A 19,175-nucleotide genomic window follows, 5' to 3' on the forward strand; every position below is an offset into this window, starting at 1 on the left:
TACATTTAATTACACTGAAGAAAAAAGCAAACATTGTAGCTTTAAGGACTAACTGCTCCATTAAGTGTAATGTTTTAAGCAAGAGAAATGTTTGCACGCAGTGGAAAGATACATAATGTTGCTTCATGCAGAAATCAAATAAATTGTTCTCTAGCTCTAGTGACAGCAGAAACAAAAGGCTCTGACTCCCACACTGTGGCAGCAACATTTGCATGGCTGCCATCACATTTCTCCCCTTACTTCAGGCCTCTCTGTGTGTTCTAATAGCAGGAGACAGAACATTGTTTGACATGCCTCAGGTAGGACCAAAACTGGCCAAGGTCTAAAACAGGCTGTGGGAGCATGAGGGATGCAAGTTTCAACATGACAGAGTAAAAGTGGGCATGGAGTTTGCATGCATCATGGGGAGATTTGCTGTCAGAATAATGGATCTCATAGGGCTTTGAGTGGCTGATCAGAATTATTTTGCAGCTTGCTTTTTTTGCTTCTTGCCTCAGAGGTATTCTATAAAATGAAGCCAATATTTCATAAAATAAAGGACTTGGAATATCAGAACAAATTGCTATGTAGCACAGTCACTTAGCTTCCCAAATGCCAGCCTAACACAAAGGCCAAATTCTCAGCTTACCTAAATTCATTCAAAGCCTACTTTCCACTACAGCAGCTTTGTGTTCATCCTGCCTTGCAGAGCTCTCAACCCCAGTAGCAATGGCCCTTTTCAGGATTCTCCTCCCAAAGAAGCATAATGCAACGGTGAAGAAATGACATTGATACTGGAGCATCTTCTACCTTCACAGCCTCCTCACTCCTCCTCCCCAGACTTTATTTTTGCAGCCAGTGGGAACTACTGACAAATGGGTAGTGAGTAAAAGCTTCCACATGATGCCAGGCTCCCAACCCAAGAGATCTTTAGTTTGTAACTTGATGTTTGAGGAAAACTCTCAGAATAGTCAGAATAAATAAAAAATGAGTGGACTAATTTCAAATGCACCTCAATCTCCACCTCAGCAAGGTTGGTTTCTGAATCAAACCACAAAATACAAGCAAAACCAGAAATCAGAGCTGAAAAAGACCATCTTCATACTCTCCCACAGTGAATTCAGTTTTTGGCCTGGCTTCCTTTTTGTGTATAGTAGTGCATCTCTCTGGAAATGGTCAGTTCGGTGAACCTTTGTACCTCTGGTTTGTCATCTGGCCAGAAGAAGTGGTGGTAGAGGAGAGGAGTTAACCATTTTTCGTTTGAGTCATCTGGGCTTACAAGAAGGTCAGCCAGGAGGTCATCCTCTATAGAGCAGAGCAGATATGGGCCCATTTACTAAACACATGTTTTATCTAGCAGAACATTCAGTATCCTGTAAGTACAGAGCATAGTGAAAATTCTGCCTACAGTGACTGTTACTAATACTTTCTGTACTCTCTTGTTCTACAAATATTCTTGTTTTCAGCAATTTGTCTACATGATTAAAGGTCAAGTGCTCTGGGCCTAGGCCATAATTTCTGCAGTATTACAAATGATATTGAAATGTAGATGCCTTTTTAAATGTGAATATATGGAAAGCAAGGAATCAATGGATATTTAATAACTGGGTTACAGCATTCTCTCTTCTTTGACCCAGGGATCTTCAAACTCTTTACAAATCCCAATTTTTTACTTGTAATGGGGTTTGGATCAGCCTCTTCTCCCCCCATAATAAGGAAGCCAGTTCTCTTTTACCCAACTCCTTTGTGCTGTAGGCGTACATTCCATTTTACTTTCTCTGAGGAGCTGCAAACAACTCTGGTGCCTTTGGGGTAGGCGGGGAAAAGAAGTATGGCTGATTCTAAATAGAAGTTACTTGTCAGATCAACCTTGATAGCAGAGATAATGAGGGAGATCACATGGGAATATAGATTCAGGGTTTAGTTTAATCATCGTTCCGTATCAGCTGCACTGATCCAGTTCTTCGTGACTAAGTCAAATAAATCTTAGGTAACTGAAATTATCTCTGGCTGCCTTACTTTTCACTCCCCCCTTCCAATAACCACAGTGTTTGTTTCAGTGACTTCAAATCTATAAAAGCCATCTGTAAGTGCTGATAAGCAAACAGAGGATGGACTTCTGGTGGAAAGGTATCTATAGTTAAGCAATGATAGAGATTTCTAAAGGCAAAAAGTAGTGGCAAGGTCATAAAAAAAACAACCCAAATCACATGTGCCTTTGAAAAATCTCTATCAAGGCTGTACACAGCTGCCTAAATTGTCTTCCATTAACTTCACAGGGACTTTCTGAGTGCTGAAGCGTGTGAGTTTCAATTTTACTCCGAGCTCCAATGAGAGGAAAGATCATCAATATTGAAAAGAATTCCCTTTGATACATTACAGAAAGCTTTATAAGCACTGATGTGGCATTATGATTAAAAAAAAAAAACCAAAACCAACCCAAAACCTCCCCAACCCAACAAGCAGCCTTATGTAGGCAGCTTTGATTTGAAATCTTGATACTGATCCAAATTGTGCTGGTTAGCTCATCCCAAAACAAGAAAACAACCAACCAAACAAAATCAGTGTGGGATCCCAGTGTGTTACAACAAAGCAGCATTTGAGGTTTCCTTAATTTGTTCAGTATCTCAGGTCAATTTGTAATTAATTGCCTCTTGTACACAGCTCTGGTTTCTTTTGCACTGCTCCTGCCTCTCTCAAGTTTATGGCAAGCCTCACACAGGTGATGTTTGTTAAAGCCTTCAGCTCCCAGAAACACATAATTGCATCAGAATCTCAAACTTCATTTCATCTCCTCTCTTATGTGGGCCAAGACAAGGTAAGAAACATGAACCCTTTGAGATGCAAAAATGGAAATAGCGGTGTTATTTTAATTTAATTGCTACAACTTCAAGCCCATTTGATGGCATGCTAGGGTCTTGACTCAGGAGTTTTGAATGCTTGAGTGAGTAATTCTGCCTTTAGTCTCCATATCAAGTACTAGGCTGTGTGCTTAAACTCTTAAACTGAATTTGATTTGGGTTTGGTTTTAATTGAGGGCAGTCTGCCCAGATTGCTTTCCCCTCTCCTGACAGACTTGGCAATGCTTTAGCAGGGCTCTGAGAGCGTTTCAGCCTCGCTAGCAAAGAGCCCTCACACAAAGCAATTTATTTTTCCCCCCTAGAATAAATAAACAGAGAGTAAACATCCCTCCTCTTGCACACACAGGGAGCATTTCTTTGTGATTCTCCTCCCCTTCTGTGCCATTCCTAGAACCTAAGAAAGACTTGAGCTTCATGAAGGCTTTATGAAAAATTAAAACTGCCTTCTTTCCCCCCCCCCCCCCCCCCAATGGTAAATACCCAGAAGAAGACTTAAAGAAAAACAAAGGAAAGGCAACTTTATTTGGATGGTACATACAGAGCTCATGGATTCTCTCCAGTTCCGCTCTGTTTGAGGCTCCCCATGTGAATGTGACTGTGCTCTCTTAAAATGTAGTGAAATCCCCAGCAGAAACAGAGAGCAGGCAGATAGTAGTGGTTTGATTTTTTTTTTTTCTTTCCCATTTTTGCACTTATTTTTTTTAACCCTGAAGAATGTACTTTCTTGGGTTACACATTAAACTGTCAGGAGGCAAAATCAACACTTGGGATTCTACATGGAGCTTGAAAAGTTGCTCCACAAAGCATGACCACACAGAATTTCTCCCATAAATCTTCAAGTTGTTTTTCTTATCTAAGCAAGCTATGTATAAATATTAACATATTATTCATGGGTAAATAATTCCATGCCACTCCTTCCTGCTTCTGCCTTAAAGAGGATTCTTGATTCAGATGAGAGTGACAGTCCCTGTGGGGGGGCCTCTGCTGTGTTTCAGGTTAAAAGAATTAAACAAAAAAAGATATTAATGGGACTTCTTAATGAAGTAAACCTCAAAAATTAAGAAGTAAGCAGCCTTTAACTGTTGGTTTTAATGTAGAGGAACTACTGGCTACACTCTATAGTAACTGAAATTAGTAAGCTCACACTTGACTTCAGTGAGGCAGGGCTGAGCTCCAAAGCATTTGTTGCCTGGTGTGTGTGCACAAGGGTGTATGTTAAGAGCAGCCTTAAACCCTGCCCAGGTTCAACACAAATGGTAGCAAGAAAATGGTGTCTGAAAAACAGGGCTTTAATCTGAAACAGGCTCTCCCTGTAGTGCTGGGGAGGTCACTTTCAGAATGTCGGACATGTTGGTTTCTGCTGCCAAAGCTGCAGCACAACAGTTGCCCAAAGGGCAGTGAAATTGGTAAAGGGTTTGGAGAACGAGTCTTATGAAGAGCAGCTGAGGGAACTAGGATTGTTTAGAAAAGGAGACTGAAGGGAGACCTCACTACACTCTACAACTCCCTGAAAAGGGGCTGTAGTGAAGTGGGGGTCAGTCACTTCTCCCTAGTAACTAGCAATAGGACAAGGAAATGGCCTCAAGTTATTCCAGGGGAGGTTAAGATGAGATACTAGGAAAAATTTCTTGACTGCAAGAATGGTCAGGCACTGGACCAGGCTACCCAGGGCAGTGATACAGTTGCCATCCCTGGAGGTGTTAAAAAATGTGTAGACAGGGCACTTGGGGACATAGTTTAGTGGGTATGGAGGTATTGGGCTGATGGCTGGATTTTGATCTTGGAGGTCTTTTCCAACCTTAAAGATTCTGTGATTTCTCCCTGCAGTACAGGTGAAGTTTTTTTTTTTCATTAAAATGTTCCCTGAGACTCTCTCTTGTGCACAAGAAGAAATGTATTCCTCCAGAAGTGCATTCTTCCTGTAGAGAATTTGACATGCCAGCAGTTGTGGACAAGAGGCCATTGCAAGTGGAACATGTGAAAACAGGGGCCTATTCATAAAAAAATCAGATATTTATATTTACTTGTTAAAAGTCTTTGCTCAGGATCTTTTTTAAAGTTCAGCTGGATATAAAATGCCCACTTCAAAAGCCAAAATGAAGACTTTAACAGATGTGCCCTGGCAGAGAAAAGGGTGTAGACACAGCAAGGAATTCAGAAGGGACAGACAGACATATATGGACATAGGAAAAGAATCTCACATAAAATGCTTGTGGCTGGGAGCTGGAGTTTTTGTGTTACCTGTAATGAGCCTCTGTGTTTGGGGCTTTGGGGCCTGGCCTATTCCTTTTTTCCTTTTCTTTCCTTTTTTTTTTCCCCCTCTGGCTGCAGTTTTTTTTTACTGGTGCTTTTTGTAACCCAGGAGACTTATCTGTGTAATTTCACGTGGACCTCAGTCTAGAAAGCAGGGGAGGGAAATGACTTACAAGGAGAAACTTTATCCTATAGGTGGATTTTATCTGAAATTTGGATCTACATTTTGGACCTGGAATTTGCATCGCATTTGAACCAGACAGCATACTGTAAAAAAAAATACCCAATTGCATCTTGCAAAACCTGGAACAGGCAATTGTGTGTGTGTGTGTGTGTGTGCATGTGCAGGCAGTGGCATTGAGCAACAGCCTGACAGCAGCTACTTGTATGCAAAGTCTCAGCAGCACTGAGCGTTTGCAGGTGCTGCCTCAACGCAGAGCTAGGTGTTGAAAACACTCCACGGTGTCAGGATATCTGCATGGCCTGATGGGTGTCCATAATAGCAGACAGTTTTATCTCCAGGCTAATTGAAAGTGTATTAATTTCAGGCTGCTAGCACATTTGTAAAGATTAGATCAGGCCTTATCCAAGTGATTGTGGTTCAGTTGAGGGCTTGGCCTCAGGAGGCTTCTGTGTCCTTGTGTGTGACTCTCTTGTCCTCCAAGAACTGTGCAGGGCAAGATTATGGAATTACAGAATTGTTTGAGTTGGAAAAAACTTTTAAGATCATCAAGTTCAACTGTCAGCCTAAGACCACTGTGGCCATTGTGCCATGTCCACATGTTTCTTGAACACCTCCAGGGATGGTGACTCCACCACCATCATGGTTATCTCCAGCAAGATGCTTTATTATCTTTCATAAACCAAAACCAAACCCAGAGGACTATCCTCCATACTAGGGATTGCCCTCACAGAATTGCCTAGATTGGAAAAGACTTCTAAGATCATTGAGTCAAATCATTAACCTAACACTGGACAATTCCTTGACTAAACCATATCCCTAAGCACCACATTTACATGATTCTTAAATACCTCCAGGGATGGGAACTCCCTCACTGCCCTGGGTAGTTATATCTCCCATCACTTCCTGAACATAGGTAACCTGTGTGAAGAGTTATCACATAAAATATTTTAAGATTTCAAAGCCAAGCCTTCAATGACCAAGGAAAACCAGAATTAGGATTGTCATTCTCAAAACTCTGCTAGCTTTGTGTCTTTGAAGAGGTCCTTCAGGCCCCAGCCCACCAGGACGTCCCGCTTTACTGAAGCAGAGCTCTCAGCAGCTTCCCGTGCAGCTGCAGACCTCACCCCAGGGGAGCAGCCAGACCTCCTGAGAGCAAGGTGCACACAATAAATCAATAAAAATTACAGTGCTGTGTGTCCCAGATGGTGCCTGGAGGTCTACTGAGGGGCACTTGTAAATGTAAGCTATAAACAGAGAGTGAAGTGTAGGAATGGCCTATCCATGGCTCTCTGGGGAGATCAGCTCCAGTTCAGGAGCATCTGGATAAATAATTTGCCAAAACTGGGAGAGTATATTAGAAGAAGGAACACTCTTGACATGCTGCTGCCTTGTACTTTTTCCTTAGGGGAGAGATGCTACAATGATCACAGAGAGGATTCTGGCTTAACTAGATCTCTTGTCCAAGGTGGTTGTGTGATTTTTGCACTGGTGAGGCTCTTGGAGCATGCAGGTGAATTAAGTCTGTATGAAGTCTGATGAATTTTTAACAAAGCAATTTTTTATTGTATGAGTGTTTTCTCACATGTAGGGAAGAATTAATGCTGTACCCTGAAAGGATTTGCCTGAGCTGTGGGCTTCACAGCATTGAAGTTAACTCTGAAGACATTAACTTCGAATGACCTTGCTTTTCTCATGACTCACATCAGAAGTTAATTTTCCTGTAGGTTTGTTCTGAGTGATTAAGATAGGTTTGCTTGCATATAAATGCTGTTCTACATATTATATATATATATTACCTCAAGCAAGGAAAGCTCCCACACTTTCCCTTGTTTATGCATATTATACGTGACACAGATTCATAGTTAAATGTCATAGCCCTTATTTACAAGTTAACATATGAATATAACCCAATTTAAAGCTATCTCCTCATTTTCACTCCTGCCTATCTCACTTTTCAGTGGGGCTGCTACTTACACAACATGCAGCAAATCAAGTTGAGGAGGTCATGGCCCTCTTATCTGCTCCAGTACTATCTACTGTGAACTTCACAGGCTGTCCACCTGCTTCTCTGTTGTTTCGGTCAGTGCTGTTGTAAAATTCCACACAGAGGTAATCATAGAATTGTTTCGGTTGGAAAAGACCTTTAAGATCATCAAGCCCAACAGTTCTCTGACTCTATCAAACCTGGGTCTAAGCCATATCCCTCAGCACCACACCTCCCCAAGAATGGGGATTTAGCCACCTCCCTGGGCAGCCTGTTCCAGGGTTTTAGAACCCTTTCAGTGAAGAATTTCCATCTACTATCCAACCTAAACCTCCCCTGGTGCAACTGGAGGTCGTTTCCTCTTGTCCTATCACTTCTTATTAGAGAAAAGAGACTGATCCCCACCTGGTTCCAACCTCCTTTTGGGGAGCTGAAGAGAGCCAAGAAAGTCTCAGCTTCCTTTTTCCCCACACTAAATTCCAGTTCCCTCAGCTGTTCCTCCCCATACCTGTTTTCCAGACTCTTCACCAACTTTGTTGCCCTTCTCTGGACCTGCTCCACCATCTCAATGTCCCTCATGTAGTGAAGGCCCCAAAACTGGACATGATACTCAAGGTGTGGTCTCAGCATTGCTGAGTACAGGGGGACAATCACTTCCCTGGTCCTGCTGGCCACACTGGAGCACCTGATACAGGTCAGGATGCTGTTGGCCACCTTGGTCACCTGCAGTGCCTGCATAGGAAATTATATTTAAAATTTCAGTCACCAAGTGAAAGAAAGATGGGGGCAGGACCTTAGAAGCTGGTTCTCAACTGTTCTTTGACTTTCAAACTAGCCACAGCTGCATGTTAAGGCAGCTCAGGAGCTGTTTCAGCAGGCAACAGGCTCCCCAAAGAACCATCTGTCAGCTGAGCAGAGCCAGAGAGCAAGGTGCTCTGGCCAAGCTTCCCCAAGCCTGCCTGTTTCAACATGCCCCTGCACTGGGGGTGTCAGGGAAAGCAGCGGGAACCAATGGAACCAGCTTTGTGCCTGCCCCAAAATCCCTCACACCCTTCTCACTATTTCAAGGCTATAAGGGGAACACAGAGCAAAGCACAAAAGCTATTCTTCAGTCTCAAAAGCTGTTAAAAATAGTTCTCAAAGGTAGATGTGTGTGTGAGCCCCAGTGAACACCTTATTGTTCCTTATGCTAATTTTATATTGTTCCCAAATCAGAGCCCTGTTTTTGTTCTGTGTGAAACTAAAGTTTAAATTCTGTTCCTGTTCATTGGCTGACCCTGTTAATAAACAGGGTGTGTTGAGATTAATTTTTAGTCATTAAGGTGCTAGTGTGTTAGCAAAAGGTTAAGAAATGCAAGATAGCCATAAAGAGCATGTTTGTTTTTCTCTTCAGGTACAGGGTTTCCTCACATTATTGCAGATACTTATCTTTCTTTTCCAGTAAAAGCAAACTGCAATAAGTGAAGTCCCTGAACTTGAGCTATGCCACAAACAAGAAAAGATAATGACTTTTCAGAGGCAGAGACAAAAATGTATGAGAAATAAATGCCTAAAGTTATCCTGCCTAGAGATGGCTTCCAAGACATCAGACATTTTGTAAACCAGCAAACGGATCCAGACCACGCAAAACTGGGACGGTCCCGTCCTTTCCTGTCCGTTAACTTTTCCACTATGAGAGTGTCCAAAACTCTCTGAAATAAAGGATGACTGTCTAGGGGTTCAGAAAGTCATATTTTCATAGAACAGTTCATTCTGGCAGGTAACCTCAGCAGGCACGCAAGCTGCTCCATAAAAACTAATGTCCCTAACCTTCAAATTTCATTCTGTGTCCCAAAGCCAAATATTTACTTGTTTTCAGTGGTGTTCGCAGTGCTGCTGTGGCCCAGTTTAGATCAGTGATTTACTGCCTACGCCTCATGAGATCGTAAGCAAGCGAAGCCCCAGTTTGGTTTAGTATTTAGCAAATTCTAGTCACTCTTTTGCCACTAAATCACTGTAAAAGTGTGAGCAAACCACTCAGCTCTTCCTCTCCTTCCCCTTATTCAAATTTACCCACTTGATCGCTCGCAATATGACTGTAACAGAGTGAAGATTAGCCCATGAATATGCACAGAAAATTCTGGAAGCCCTGCTGAACTGAGGTCACAGGGTGGATTCTGAGTGCAGAGATGAGATTTGAGCATTGTTGCAAACTTTCTGCATGGAAAAAAAAAAAGATATGGAAAGGTCCCCACAATTTTCTGGAAAGAAATTGATACATTCCCCAGCAGAAATCTGCACTGAGATCACTTTGACATGCTACTGACCTGCTAGGTCTGAGAAAGGTCCTGCAGGATCACCCTTCTGGGCTTCTTATAATTGCAAAGTGTATGGGGTCAGGAATTAGGAAAACTTGGAACTTTGCCTGATTTAAAATAGTAATAGATATTTATTTCTACATTTAAAATTATTTTAACTTCACCATAATAGAATAGAATCATAGAATCTCAGAATGGATTGGGTTGGAAGGGAGCTTTAAAGTTCAGCTAGTCCAAACCCCCTGCAGTCATCAGGGATGTCTGCAACTGGAGGAGGTTGCTTAGAGCCCCAAAAAACCTGACCTGCAATGGTTCCAGAGATGGGGCATCTACCAATCCTCAGGGCAACCTGGGCCAGGGTCTCTCCATCTTCAGTGCCAAAAATGTCTTCCTTCTCTCGAGTCTGAATCTTCCTCTTACTTCAAAACCATCAGTTCTTGTCCTGTCACAACAGGCCCTGCTCAAAAGATTGTGCCTATCCTTCCTGGTCCCTTTACATACTGAAAGGCCACCAGAAGGTCTCCCTGAAGCCTTCTATTCTCTCGGCTTAAGAACCCCAACTCTTTCAGCCTGGCTTCACAGCAGAGGGCTTCCAGCCCTCCCTCCCATCATTGCTGTTGCCTTCTCTGGCCCTGCTCCAACAGGTCTATGTCTGTGCTGTGCTGAGAACTTCAGAGCTGGCCCCAGCACTGCAGGTAGGGGAAGAATCCCCTCCCTTGACCTGCTGGCTACAACCATCTGTGTTTCCTTTGGTTCACATATTCAGGTTATTCTCAATAGTTGTGAGAAAATATTTTGTAAACTGAAAGTTCAGATTCTTCTCTAATCACCAGGTATCAGGAAGGAAGCCTTTTCAGAGAAAGTTTTTAGTGTAATTAGTCTCAAAGGTTTTTTTGCATTATTTTAGAGGTAATGAGGAACTATTTCCTCAAATGATGTTGGGATCATCTACAGGGGTTCCACATCTCTGTACTTCAGGCATCTCAACCAAGGCAGCCAAAAACTGGGTCAGGGCAACATTCCAAAATTTTAGTGGTGAGCCTTCAAAATTCAAGACACTTAGGGAATGCATGTTGAGGAATAATATGAAAATGCTGGAGAAGAAAGAAAGAAAAAAATAAAGAGAAGGGAGTATTTCATTGCTGCCCAATATTGATACATCAAAATTTGGTGCTGTCAATTTGAGCTAAAACATGCTGTTTGTTTTAAACCCCTGTGAAAGCCAAGTCAGTTGCTTCTGAGCTTCATTCAGACCCTATCTGAACCAAGGTTCCTAACTTGCCACAAGGCAACGTGTAAGGCTGGCTGCTTCAAATCCACAGGCATGGGAAGCTTTCGGATGCTGGCTTTCAAGGAGTCTCTCCACTGGGTTGCACTGGAACCTGCAATATGAGCATGTGGGTTGGCAAGAACCTGTGTGTCTGGGAACTGCTGAACAGCCCTGAAGGCTCACCATCATTCCTTCTGATAGGATGGAGAAAAACGTGAAGAAAAAATGCAGCTTAAAAGCACTGACTTTGGGAGCTGGGTTCCCCAAAACTTTTATCCTGGGCAGCTGTTGCAAGGAATTGTGAAGCAGCTGGTGGTCTAAAGTGTGAAGTAGCCTTAGTGGAGGCACCTGGTAGCTCTCCACCTCTTTGCTGCTGGCCAAGCTGCTGTGAAGGCTGCTCAGCACTGTTTTGGGGGGGTATATCAGAAAACTGGAGACATGGTTTGTAGTTAAGTTCTTTTTAGGGCCTGGGCATCCTTTCAGCATGGAGGGGGCGATGCTAGAGACTGGTGAGTGTGACAGCCCAGTCTGCCCAGTGATGGAAAGTGAGAAACTGGAAATTTACCTGGATGCCACCCTGACTCAGCCAGACCCAAAGCATCTCTACAAAACACCTAGATCTGAACAAACTGCTGTCCTCTGACAAAAATGTTCCGTCTGAGAATTTCTGACCAGGTCTGGTAGTAAACATCTCCAAGGTGTCATTTGTGCCTGATACAGGGTAAAAATTATTTGGGTATGTGGTACTTGGGGTGGAAAGATGAGGGAATGGAATGGTAAATTAGAGGGGCTAAAACAAAAGCTGCAGATTGTCTGAGGGGGACTGACCAAGTTGTGTTCGGCTACCTCTGTGTGGAAACGCACTTCTCCACAGAGGAGCCAGCCATGGTGGGGAGCACATCCATCCCACCCTGCCCCAGGACACTTATTTTTGCTGCCTTCCTCTCGATGGGCTCTCTCCAGGCAGGGCTGGCCAGGCTGACCCACCTGTGTGCCCATGGCCCTGAGCAGGACAGAGCCATCTCCCCAGCGGCTCTCCGCGCTGTGGGTAGGCCAAGGGGCCGCAGCAGAGCCCCTGCGGGGTGGGGATGCGTCTTCCCCCCGCGGCGGCCCTGAGGGGACCTTTCTGCCCTGCACTCTCAGGGGGCTCACGGAAGGAAAGCCATGAGCTCCGTACACCGCTGAGGGAAGGAGGGAGAGAGAGCCCTGTCCCGCCCGGGGGCCTCTGCCGGGAGCGTGGGGGTTGTCGACGGAGGGTAGAGGCGGGGGGGGGGGGGGGGGAGAGCGGAGTTCCCAGCGGGCTGGCCGCCTCCCCGCCCTCCCTCGGCGGCGTGAGTGAGCGTGTTTGGGAGGGAAGGAGGGGGTGGAAGCCGGGCCGGGGCGGCCAGCAGGCAATTTGCATGAGAGACAGACTGGGAATGAGCTGGAGTGGGCGCCTCTCCGCGCACACAGAGCGGGGCAGGAGGGGGAGGAGGGAGCTACCGCCGCCGCCGGGGAGAGGCGGCGAACTCCGGGCAAAGTTTGGTGCCGCGGGCCCGAGGCGCTGAGGCACCGGCGGGGCGGGTGAACGGAGCGGAGCCGAGCCAGGCCAAAGCAGGCCAGCGGGGCCGGGCTTTGTGCTGCCCGCGGCGCGGCGGGGCCTGCGTGGAGCGGAGCGGAGCGAAGCAGTGCGGAGCGGAGCAGGGGGCGGCGAGCGCGGAGCCAGCAGTGGGGCGCTGCCGGCCCTGCCGGGCGAGCCAGCATGTCCTCCATCCTGCCTTTCACTCCTCCCATCGTCAAGCGGCTCCTGGGCTGGAAGAAAGGGGAGCAGAACGGGCAGGAGGAGAAATGGTGCGAGAAAGCGGTGAAGAGCCTGGTGAAGAAGCTGAAGAAGACGGGGCAGCTGGACGAGCTGGAGAAAGCGATCACCACGCAGAACATCAACACCAAGTGCATCACCATCCCCAGGTAGAGAGGGGCTTCACGGTGGTGGTGAGGGTGGTGGGGCGCACGCAAAACTAGGGGCCCCCCTCGCCGGCCACAGCGACCCCCAGCCCCGTTCCCCCCTGCGGGGAGATGTGGCGGGGGCGGCAGTGGGGCCCCTACCCGGGGTGGGTACGAAGGTGCTCGGAGGCCCTTCGGTAGCAGCTTTCTCCCCAGGGATTCGGCGTGCTCTTGGCGCAGGCTGGTAGAGTGGGTTTGTTTTGCTTTCCAGCCCCGCCGCGCTTCGTTGCGGGGTTGGATCTCTCCTGCATGCTCTGCTCTGGCTCTATATATAGTTTGAGGGGGAAAAAAAAATATAACTGGCTGCAGAACTGGATCCCTGTCTAGTAATAAGAGGGGAATGTAAGGGAGAAAATATGTCTCCAGCCGAGATTGGGAAAAAAAATAGAAAAAGTTGGAAGCAGTGTGGATTACAGTTATTGTGGATACTCATTGTCAAAAGTTTCAGCCTGTTCTCTGGTGCTGTTATATTCAGGTTTCCTCGCGATTAATGTGTCAGGGAAACGGTTTTTGCTCGGGCTTGCTTGGTTTCTTCCATATTAGCTCGGCGGATATTACTCCGAAGAGGTGATTTTTGGAGCCTTGCTGTGCATATGTTTTCAAATCACTTGTTAAAATGGGGAATGCAAATGAAACAGCTGAAGGGAATTGTTTGGAGTTAAAAAAAAAATAATTAAAAAAAACAAAAACAAACCAACAAACAAACAAGGCAGCCGTGGGAGGAGGAATAGAACTGATTTCCCCCTCACCCCACCCCACCCCCCTCTCATTTTTGGACGAATTTTCTTTTTCAGCCCATCCATGAAACCATTATAAATCACAAACGAAGTGGATCCAAGTATCCCATCTAAAAAAGAAAAATTCCAAGTAACTTTCAAATACCTCCCCAAAAGTGTTTTATTGCTGGAGATTTGTTGGTTTCTCTGAGCTCAGCCAGATGACTTCAGAGTCTGTTACTGATTGTCGTGTGAGGGTACTTTTATTTATTTATTTTTTTAAACTTTTTTTTCTTATTAAACAAAGGCCAAAGTTCATCCCAAATATTTGAATGCTGCATAATTGTGTGCTTCTGCGTGAGAAGATATCTGTGTGTTTGTGTGTATTCATGCTTCTCTCTCGCACAAACAAATGTATGCTTTCTTGGTTGTCAGAATGATTTAATATGCAGTAGCTAACACAAAGCAGCATCTGTTGCATGAAAAAAAAAAAGTGAGGCAAGTGGCTTAGAAATGTGGATGTTTAGAACTCCTCAGATTTTCTACCAACATCTATAGTAGTTGTGGGGTTTTTTGGGGGGTTTGTTTTTGTTTTGGTTTGTGTTTGGTTTGGGGTTTTGTTTTTTTTTTTTTAAGGAAAACTCGTCCCCTTTTATGTCTCTTTTTTTTTTTCCCTTTTCTTTTTGTGGTGAATGACTGTGGCTAAGATTTTGGCCGGCAATGCAAATAGACCTCTCAGCCTTTGTTAGAGTTACTCTGGCTTTGCCTAGCTGAAGCAGAAATCAAAACCTGTAGAGCTGCTGCCCCATACAAATGCCTTAAACCCTGTATTTTCAATTTCTTGGTAAGCTGTGTGCTTTCCACATAGATAATACTCTCTTTAAACCACTTCCCTGAAATACTTAACCATTGCAAAAGGAGAAAATGACTTGAGCAGCCTTGCTGATAGGACCTGGATGATGTGTCTAGCAGCTGTTGACCCGTTAGGGAGTGTGAAGCCTCTTGATACATCTTTTACCTAGTAACGGGGTGGTTTAGATAAGGAGGTTTTGGTATTTTATGATTCAAAGGAAGCAAAAAAAAAAAAAAAAGTGGGTGGAGTACAATGTTTTAATTTATAAAAATAATTTAAATGTTTGAAAATAAGGAACAACACAAGCAGGTATCACCAGTCAGATATCGCCAGTCATCAACGGTGCCACCTCTAGAAATTGTCTTGGCTGTTCCCACAGTGCAGAAGTGAATCTTGCTCCTAGAGGGCATCTGTACAGAAATGAAAACGTTTAAAACATTATGGACTTTAAAACATTGAAAATTGCTCTCTTATGACACATAGAGTCTGGGTCCTGCAGATCTTAAACTTTGTTTTGGAGGAAGTGGTATTTTGGTGGTAGCTCCTTGTGCCTTGGCACTGGTTTTTTAGGCATGACACTTCGTATGTAGTTTTATTATTGCTTAGTGTGTATACTGTGAAACTCCAGATGAGCATGGTTAGGTTAATCTGGGCTGGACTTCCTGCAGCAGTTTATATATGGGTTTGGTAAATGGCTTGGAAATGGGAAACATCTTATCTAGCAGTCAGTGAAACTCTAACCAGGCCTTGTGACTTTAAGGGCTATGTCTTTCTGGACTGCACTGTTTGTCCTAATGTATCTGTGAATCTGATTATCATGTCATGTGAAATTAGTGTTTGCAAGGTAATTTAAGTCTGAATTTAATTTGATTGTGGGTTTGGGTTTTGTTTGGGTTGTTGTTTGTTTGTTAGGATTTTCTTTTAATAATTCTACATATGTCCTTTTACTATTTAGTCAAATAAGTGTGTTGAGGAGGAGAAAGTGGGGAAAAACCATCATTAAGGATTAGCTCATGTTGTGCATTGTCTGTAATGCATCAGTAGACTGAATTACAGTGGAGCTATGCCAGTGATGACTCTGGCCCAGCAGGAGCAGGGTAAGTCCAAAATTAGCTGTTGTATCCATGAGACCAAGCAAGATTCAGATGTAAGAGTGCTTGAGCTTTGCAGAAACATGACTGGTGGGAATAAGGGCTACCCAGCAAATTCCTGTAGTGATCAGGTGGGATTGCATTAAAAAAGAACAAGAAAATAATTCATGTTTGCTGTAGGGCTAAGGAATGCCAACTGTATTCCTGCTGTCACTTGTATCTACTTGGAACTGAAAGCACATCCTACATTTTTATCTCCTGGTGGATTATTAAGCAATGATAGTTTATTTGCTTGTGTATTTGTTCAGCATGTATTACTTTTCCAAGGGCTCCATATGTAAGATGACATGACAGACCTCAGGCCCTAGGTTTTCTGTAGGAAGAACCTGTGGCAGACAATAGAAGATTGGAGAGACCTTCAAGGATTTCAGTGTAATGCTCTGCTGGCAGGATTTTTCCTTTCCCCTCCCCCACCCCTCTTCTTTTTTTCTTCTCCCCTGCTGGAAAGGGAAGTAATTTCCACCTGAGAAACCTACTAGTCCCAGACCATCTGATTGTTTCTTGTGCCCAGTTACTGATGCTGGGCCTTTAAAGGTCATTAAGTCCAACCCACTGCAGAGACATCTACAACTAGAGCAGGTTCCTCAGAGCAGCCTGACCTGGCATGTTTCCTGGATGGGGCATCTCCCACCTTTCTGGGCATCCTGAGGTAGGTAGCACAGCCAGGGGGTTGAGTTCATGGCTCTGCTTTGATCTGTGAGCAACCTTAGGTCTACTCCAGCTATCAGATTTTTTTTTTTTAGGTTTTCAGGCTTTATTTGCTTCTAAGACCAAACTATGGTAAGTGTGAAATCTGATGGCAGGAAGGGCTGCACACCTGCCGTACTCCATGGACTTCATCCTTGGTGGGAGAGCAGTGAGTTTCTAATCCTGATCTGAAGAGAGGCTGTACCGTGCCCCTGACAAACTGTCAGCATTTTGCCCTAGAAATAAAGCATGTTAGGCTGAACTGTGATGAATTTTTAACTCTTAACCTATATAAGACTGGAACTGCAGAAGCCAGAAGCATGTGATGAGCAGTTAGTAAATTCTGAGGGCTATGCAATTTTGCCAATATGGAATGAGATAGTAAATGCTTTGTTTCAAGGGCATTAGTGATGCTACATGGATTAAGACATGAATCTCATGACATTTTGTAATATATTTTCATATGTATATTTTTCTTTTGAATCTACTATTGTAGTGATTACTTTTTTTTTTGGTCTCATCAGTGGGTTTAAGGGAGCCAGGGTTCCTGTATGTAAGGAACTCCTCCTTTTAAGTGGTATTTTGGGTTTTTTTTTTATTTAGAAAATAGTTTGGAAGAGAGGTGGGTGTTGTTTCTTGAGGAACTCATCTGATAAGGCTAGAATATACCAACTGACATGGAAACATATTACATTTGCTTTTTAAAAGCAGCTGAACAAGGTTTTCCTCAAACAATTTGCATTTCGGTGGGGAAGACCAGGAATAGTAAGGGATCTGAGGAACATCTTGGATGTGACCACACCTTTTGTTGTGTTGGTAGTTGACCACATAATGTTCACTGGAATTGACTGTGTTCTTAGGATTGCCTTGACACCAGGAAAATAGGAAAACTGTAAATAAAAGTGGCAGGGGTTGTCTGGAAGACCCTGAAGTAAGTTCTTCTGAAGCTGGTGCTAGTCTGATTTCAGTAATGAGGAAAGGGCCAGTCTCATAGTTTTGTGTGTCCATGGGCAAATCTGTATGGTTTTTAATACCAGCTTTAAACTGCCTGATTTTAATTTGGCCTGTTTCCATATGTGAGCAGCTTTAATATTACACAGACCTATTGAAGAGTGTTTACACTTAGACTGGGACAATGGTGGAGCACTGGAGGTGGTCACAGTCCAGTCTGTGTGCAAACCCAGTCTAGCTGCCATTATACTTTGTTAGCTTCTTGTTGCTGGCAATTTTACTGCTGCAAAACTCTCTCCACTAACCTATGTACTGACCTGGCTTTATGGGCAGGTTTTTACAGCCCTGTCCTAACCTTTGTGCTGCCACAACTCGTTTAGCTGCAGCAGTGCTAGCTGCAGGGTAGACGCTGCTTTACAACTCTGTTTGTAACTTGCTTTTGTGGCCTTAGTGTGACTTTGCAGATCAGGTCTAAAGGTGAAAACATGTTAAGTATACACAGGCCCTTAGTCAGGGGTGCTTTCTGCCTGCAGTCATGCTTGCCCAGCAGTACCTTTCTCATCTTAGAATGATTTTGTTTCGAAAAGACCTTGAAGATCATTGAGTCCAAATGTTGCCTTACTCTACCAAGTCTGGGGCTAAACCAAGTCCCTCAGCACCACATCTTTGTCTTTTAAATACCTCCAGGAAAGGGGATTCAACCACCTCCACGGGGAGTCTCTTTCAGTGTTTGAGAACCGTTTCAGTGAAGGTTTCATCTAACATGCAACCTCAGCCTCCCTGGTGCAATTTGAGACGTTTCCTCTCTATCCCTTGTTAATAGAGAGGGGACTGACCCCCACCATGCTCCAGCCTCCCTCCTCTCAGGAATTTGCAGGGAGCCAGAGGGTCTCCTCTCAGCCTCTTTTTCTCCAGGCTGGACAACCCTAGTTCCTTCAGCTGTTCCTTACAAGACTTGTGCTCTAGACCCTTCATCAGCTTTGTTGCCCTTCATGGACCAGCTTCAGCTGATCCTTCTTGGAGTGAGGGGCCCAAAACTGATCCCAGTGTAGTCCCACTGGTGAGGCATGGCTTCACCAGTGCTGACTACAGAGGGACAATAACTTCCCTGATCCTGCTGGTCACACTACCTTCCTCATTACCATATTTTTAAAAGTCAAACTCCTCTCTCTGAGCACAAAGTTTTCTGCTCCCCACTTCCCCTCCAAATTCTTCCCCTTACCTTGCATTACAGTGATTGGTGCCTTGCAGCAGCCTGGATAATAGCGCTCTAGCCTACTTCTAGTCCACATTGTGCTGTTCTTAGAACACTACCGTTAAGCTAAAGCAGTGATGTCGGTACAGCCAGTTAGGGAGTGATTACACGTTCAGCTGTGTTAGCAGAGATAAAGAAACTGGAGAAAGGAGGGAGGTGAGGGGAGAAACCATCACACAGCACTGTAAGCCCTTCCCTCAAAGTAATTACTGGAATAGTGCATCAGACTCAGCCCCCAGTCAGATGTCTTCTCAAACTGTGATCTCTTGCAGGACCAAATATAATTCAGACTTTTTTGTCAATAGATATCCATCTTTCTATTTTTCCTAGAGATATGCAAGCCAGCTGACCTTTTGGATTAAAGACTGGTGGTAAAAGTCCTTTTGACTTGAAAGACAACACAGCAATGTTTGTACAGAACATTGATGGGCTAAATGGAAACAAAAATGTATTTTACTGTTTGCTGAGATGTTTTCAAATAGTCATCTCTCTGCCTTTTTTTTTTCCTCTTCTCTCCTTTTAAGAGCCTAAAATATTTAAAATAGCTGCTGTAAGGGGGTCATAAGATTGTCATTACATTGTGTAGTAAGTAAGTGTTGAATCTTTGTGAAACAAAAGTGCTTGAAATGGTTGCATAACTTCCCCTAGTACTAGCAAAAGACCCTGAACGTTGCAGCCATTTAAATATAATGAGAAATAAATGCAAAAAATTGATGAAATCAAGAAATCCACACTGTATGGGATTATCACA

At 44.2% G+C, this 19,175-nt stretch overlaps 1 protein-coding gene across 1 annotated transcript in view; it reads left to right on the plus strand.

Annotated features, from left to right (window-relative positions):
* Nucleotides 1–12,175: 12,175 nt before the first annotated feature.
* The window catches only part of SMAD3 (SMAD family member 3), a 91,518-nt gene continuing 84,518 nt past the window's right edge, over nt 12,176–19,175 (plus strand). The window contains exon 1 of the mRNA XM_068143541.1: nt 12,176–12,775. Coding sequence (XP_067999642.1) covers nt 12,570–12,775 — 206 coding nt within the window. The 5' untranslated portion in view covers nt 12,176–12,569. The remainder of the gene's footprint in view (nt 12,776–19,175) is intronic.

Source organism: Melanerpes formicivorus, unplaced genomic scaffold (assembly GCF_026170545.1).
Source record: "Melanerpes formicivorus ecotype bairdi unplaced genomic scaffold, bMelFor1.0.p_v2 SCAF_10, whole genome shotgun sequence".
Lineage (NCBI taxonomy): Eukaryota > Metazoa > Chordata > Aves > Piciformes > Picidae > Melanerpes > Melanerpes formicivorus.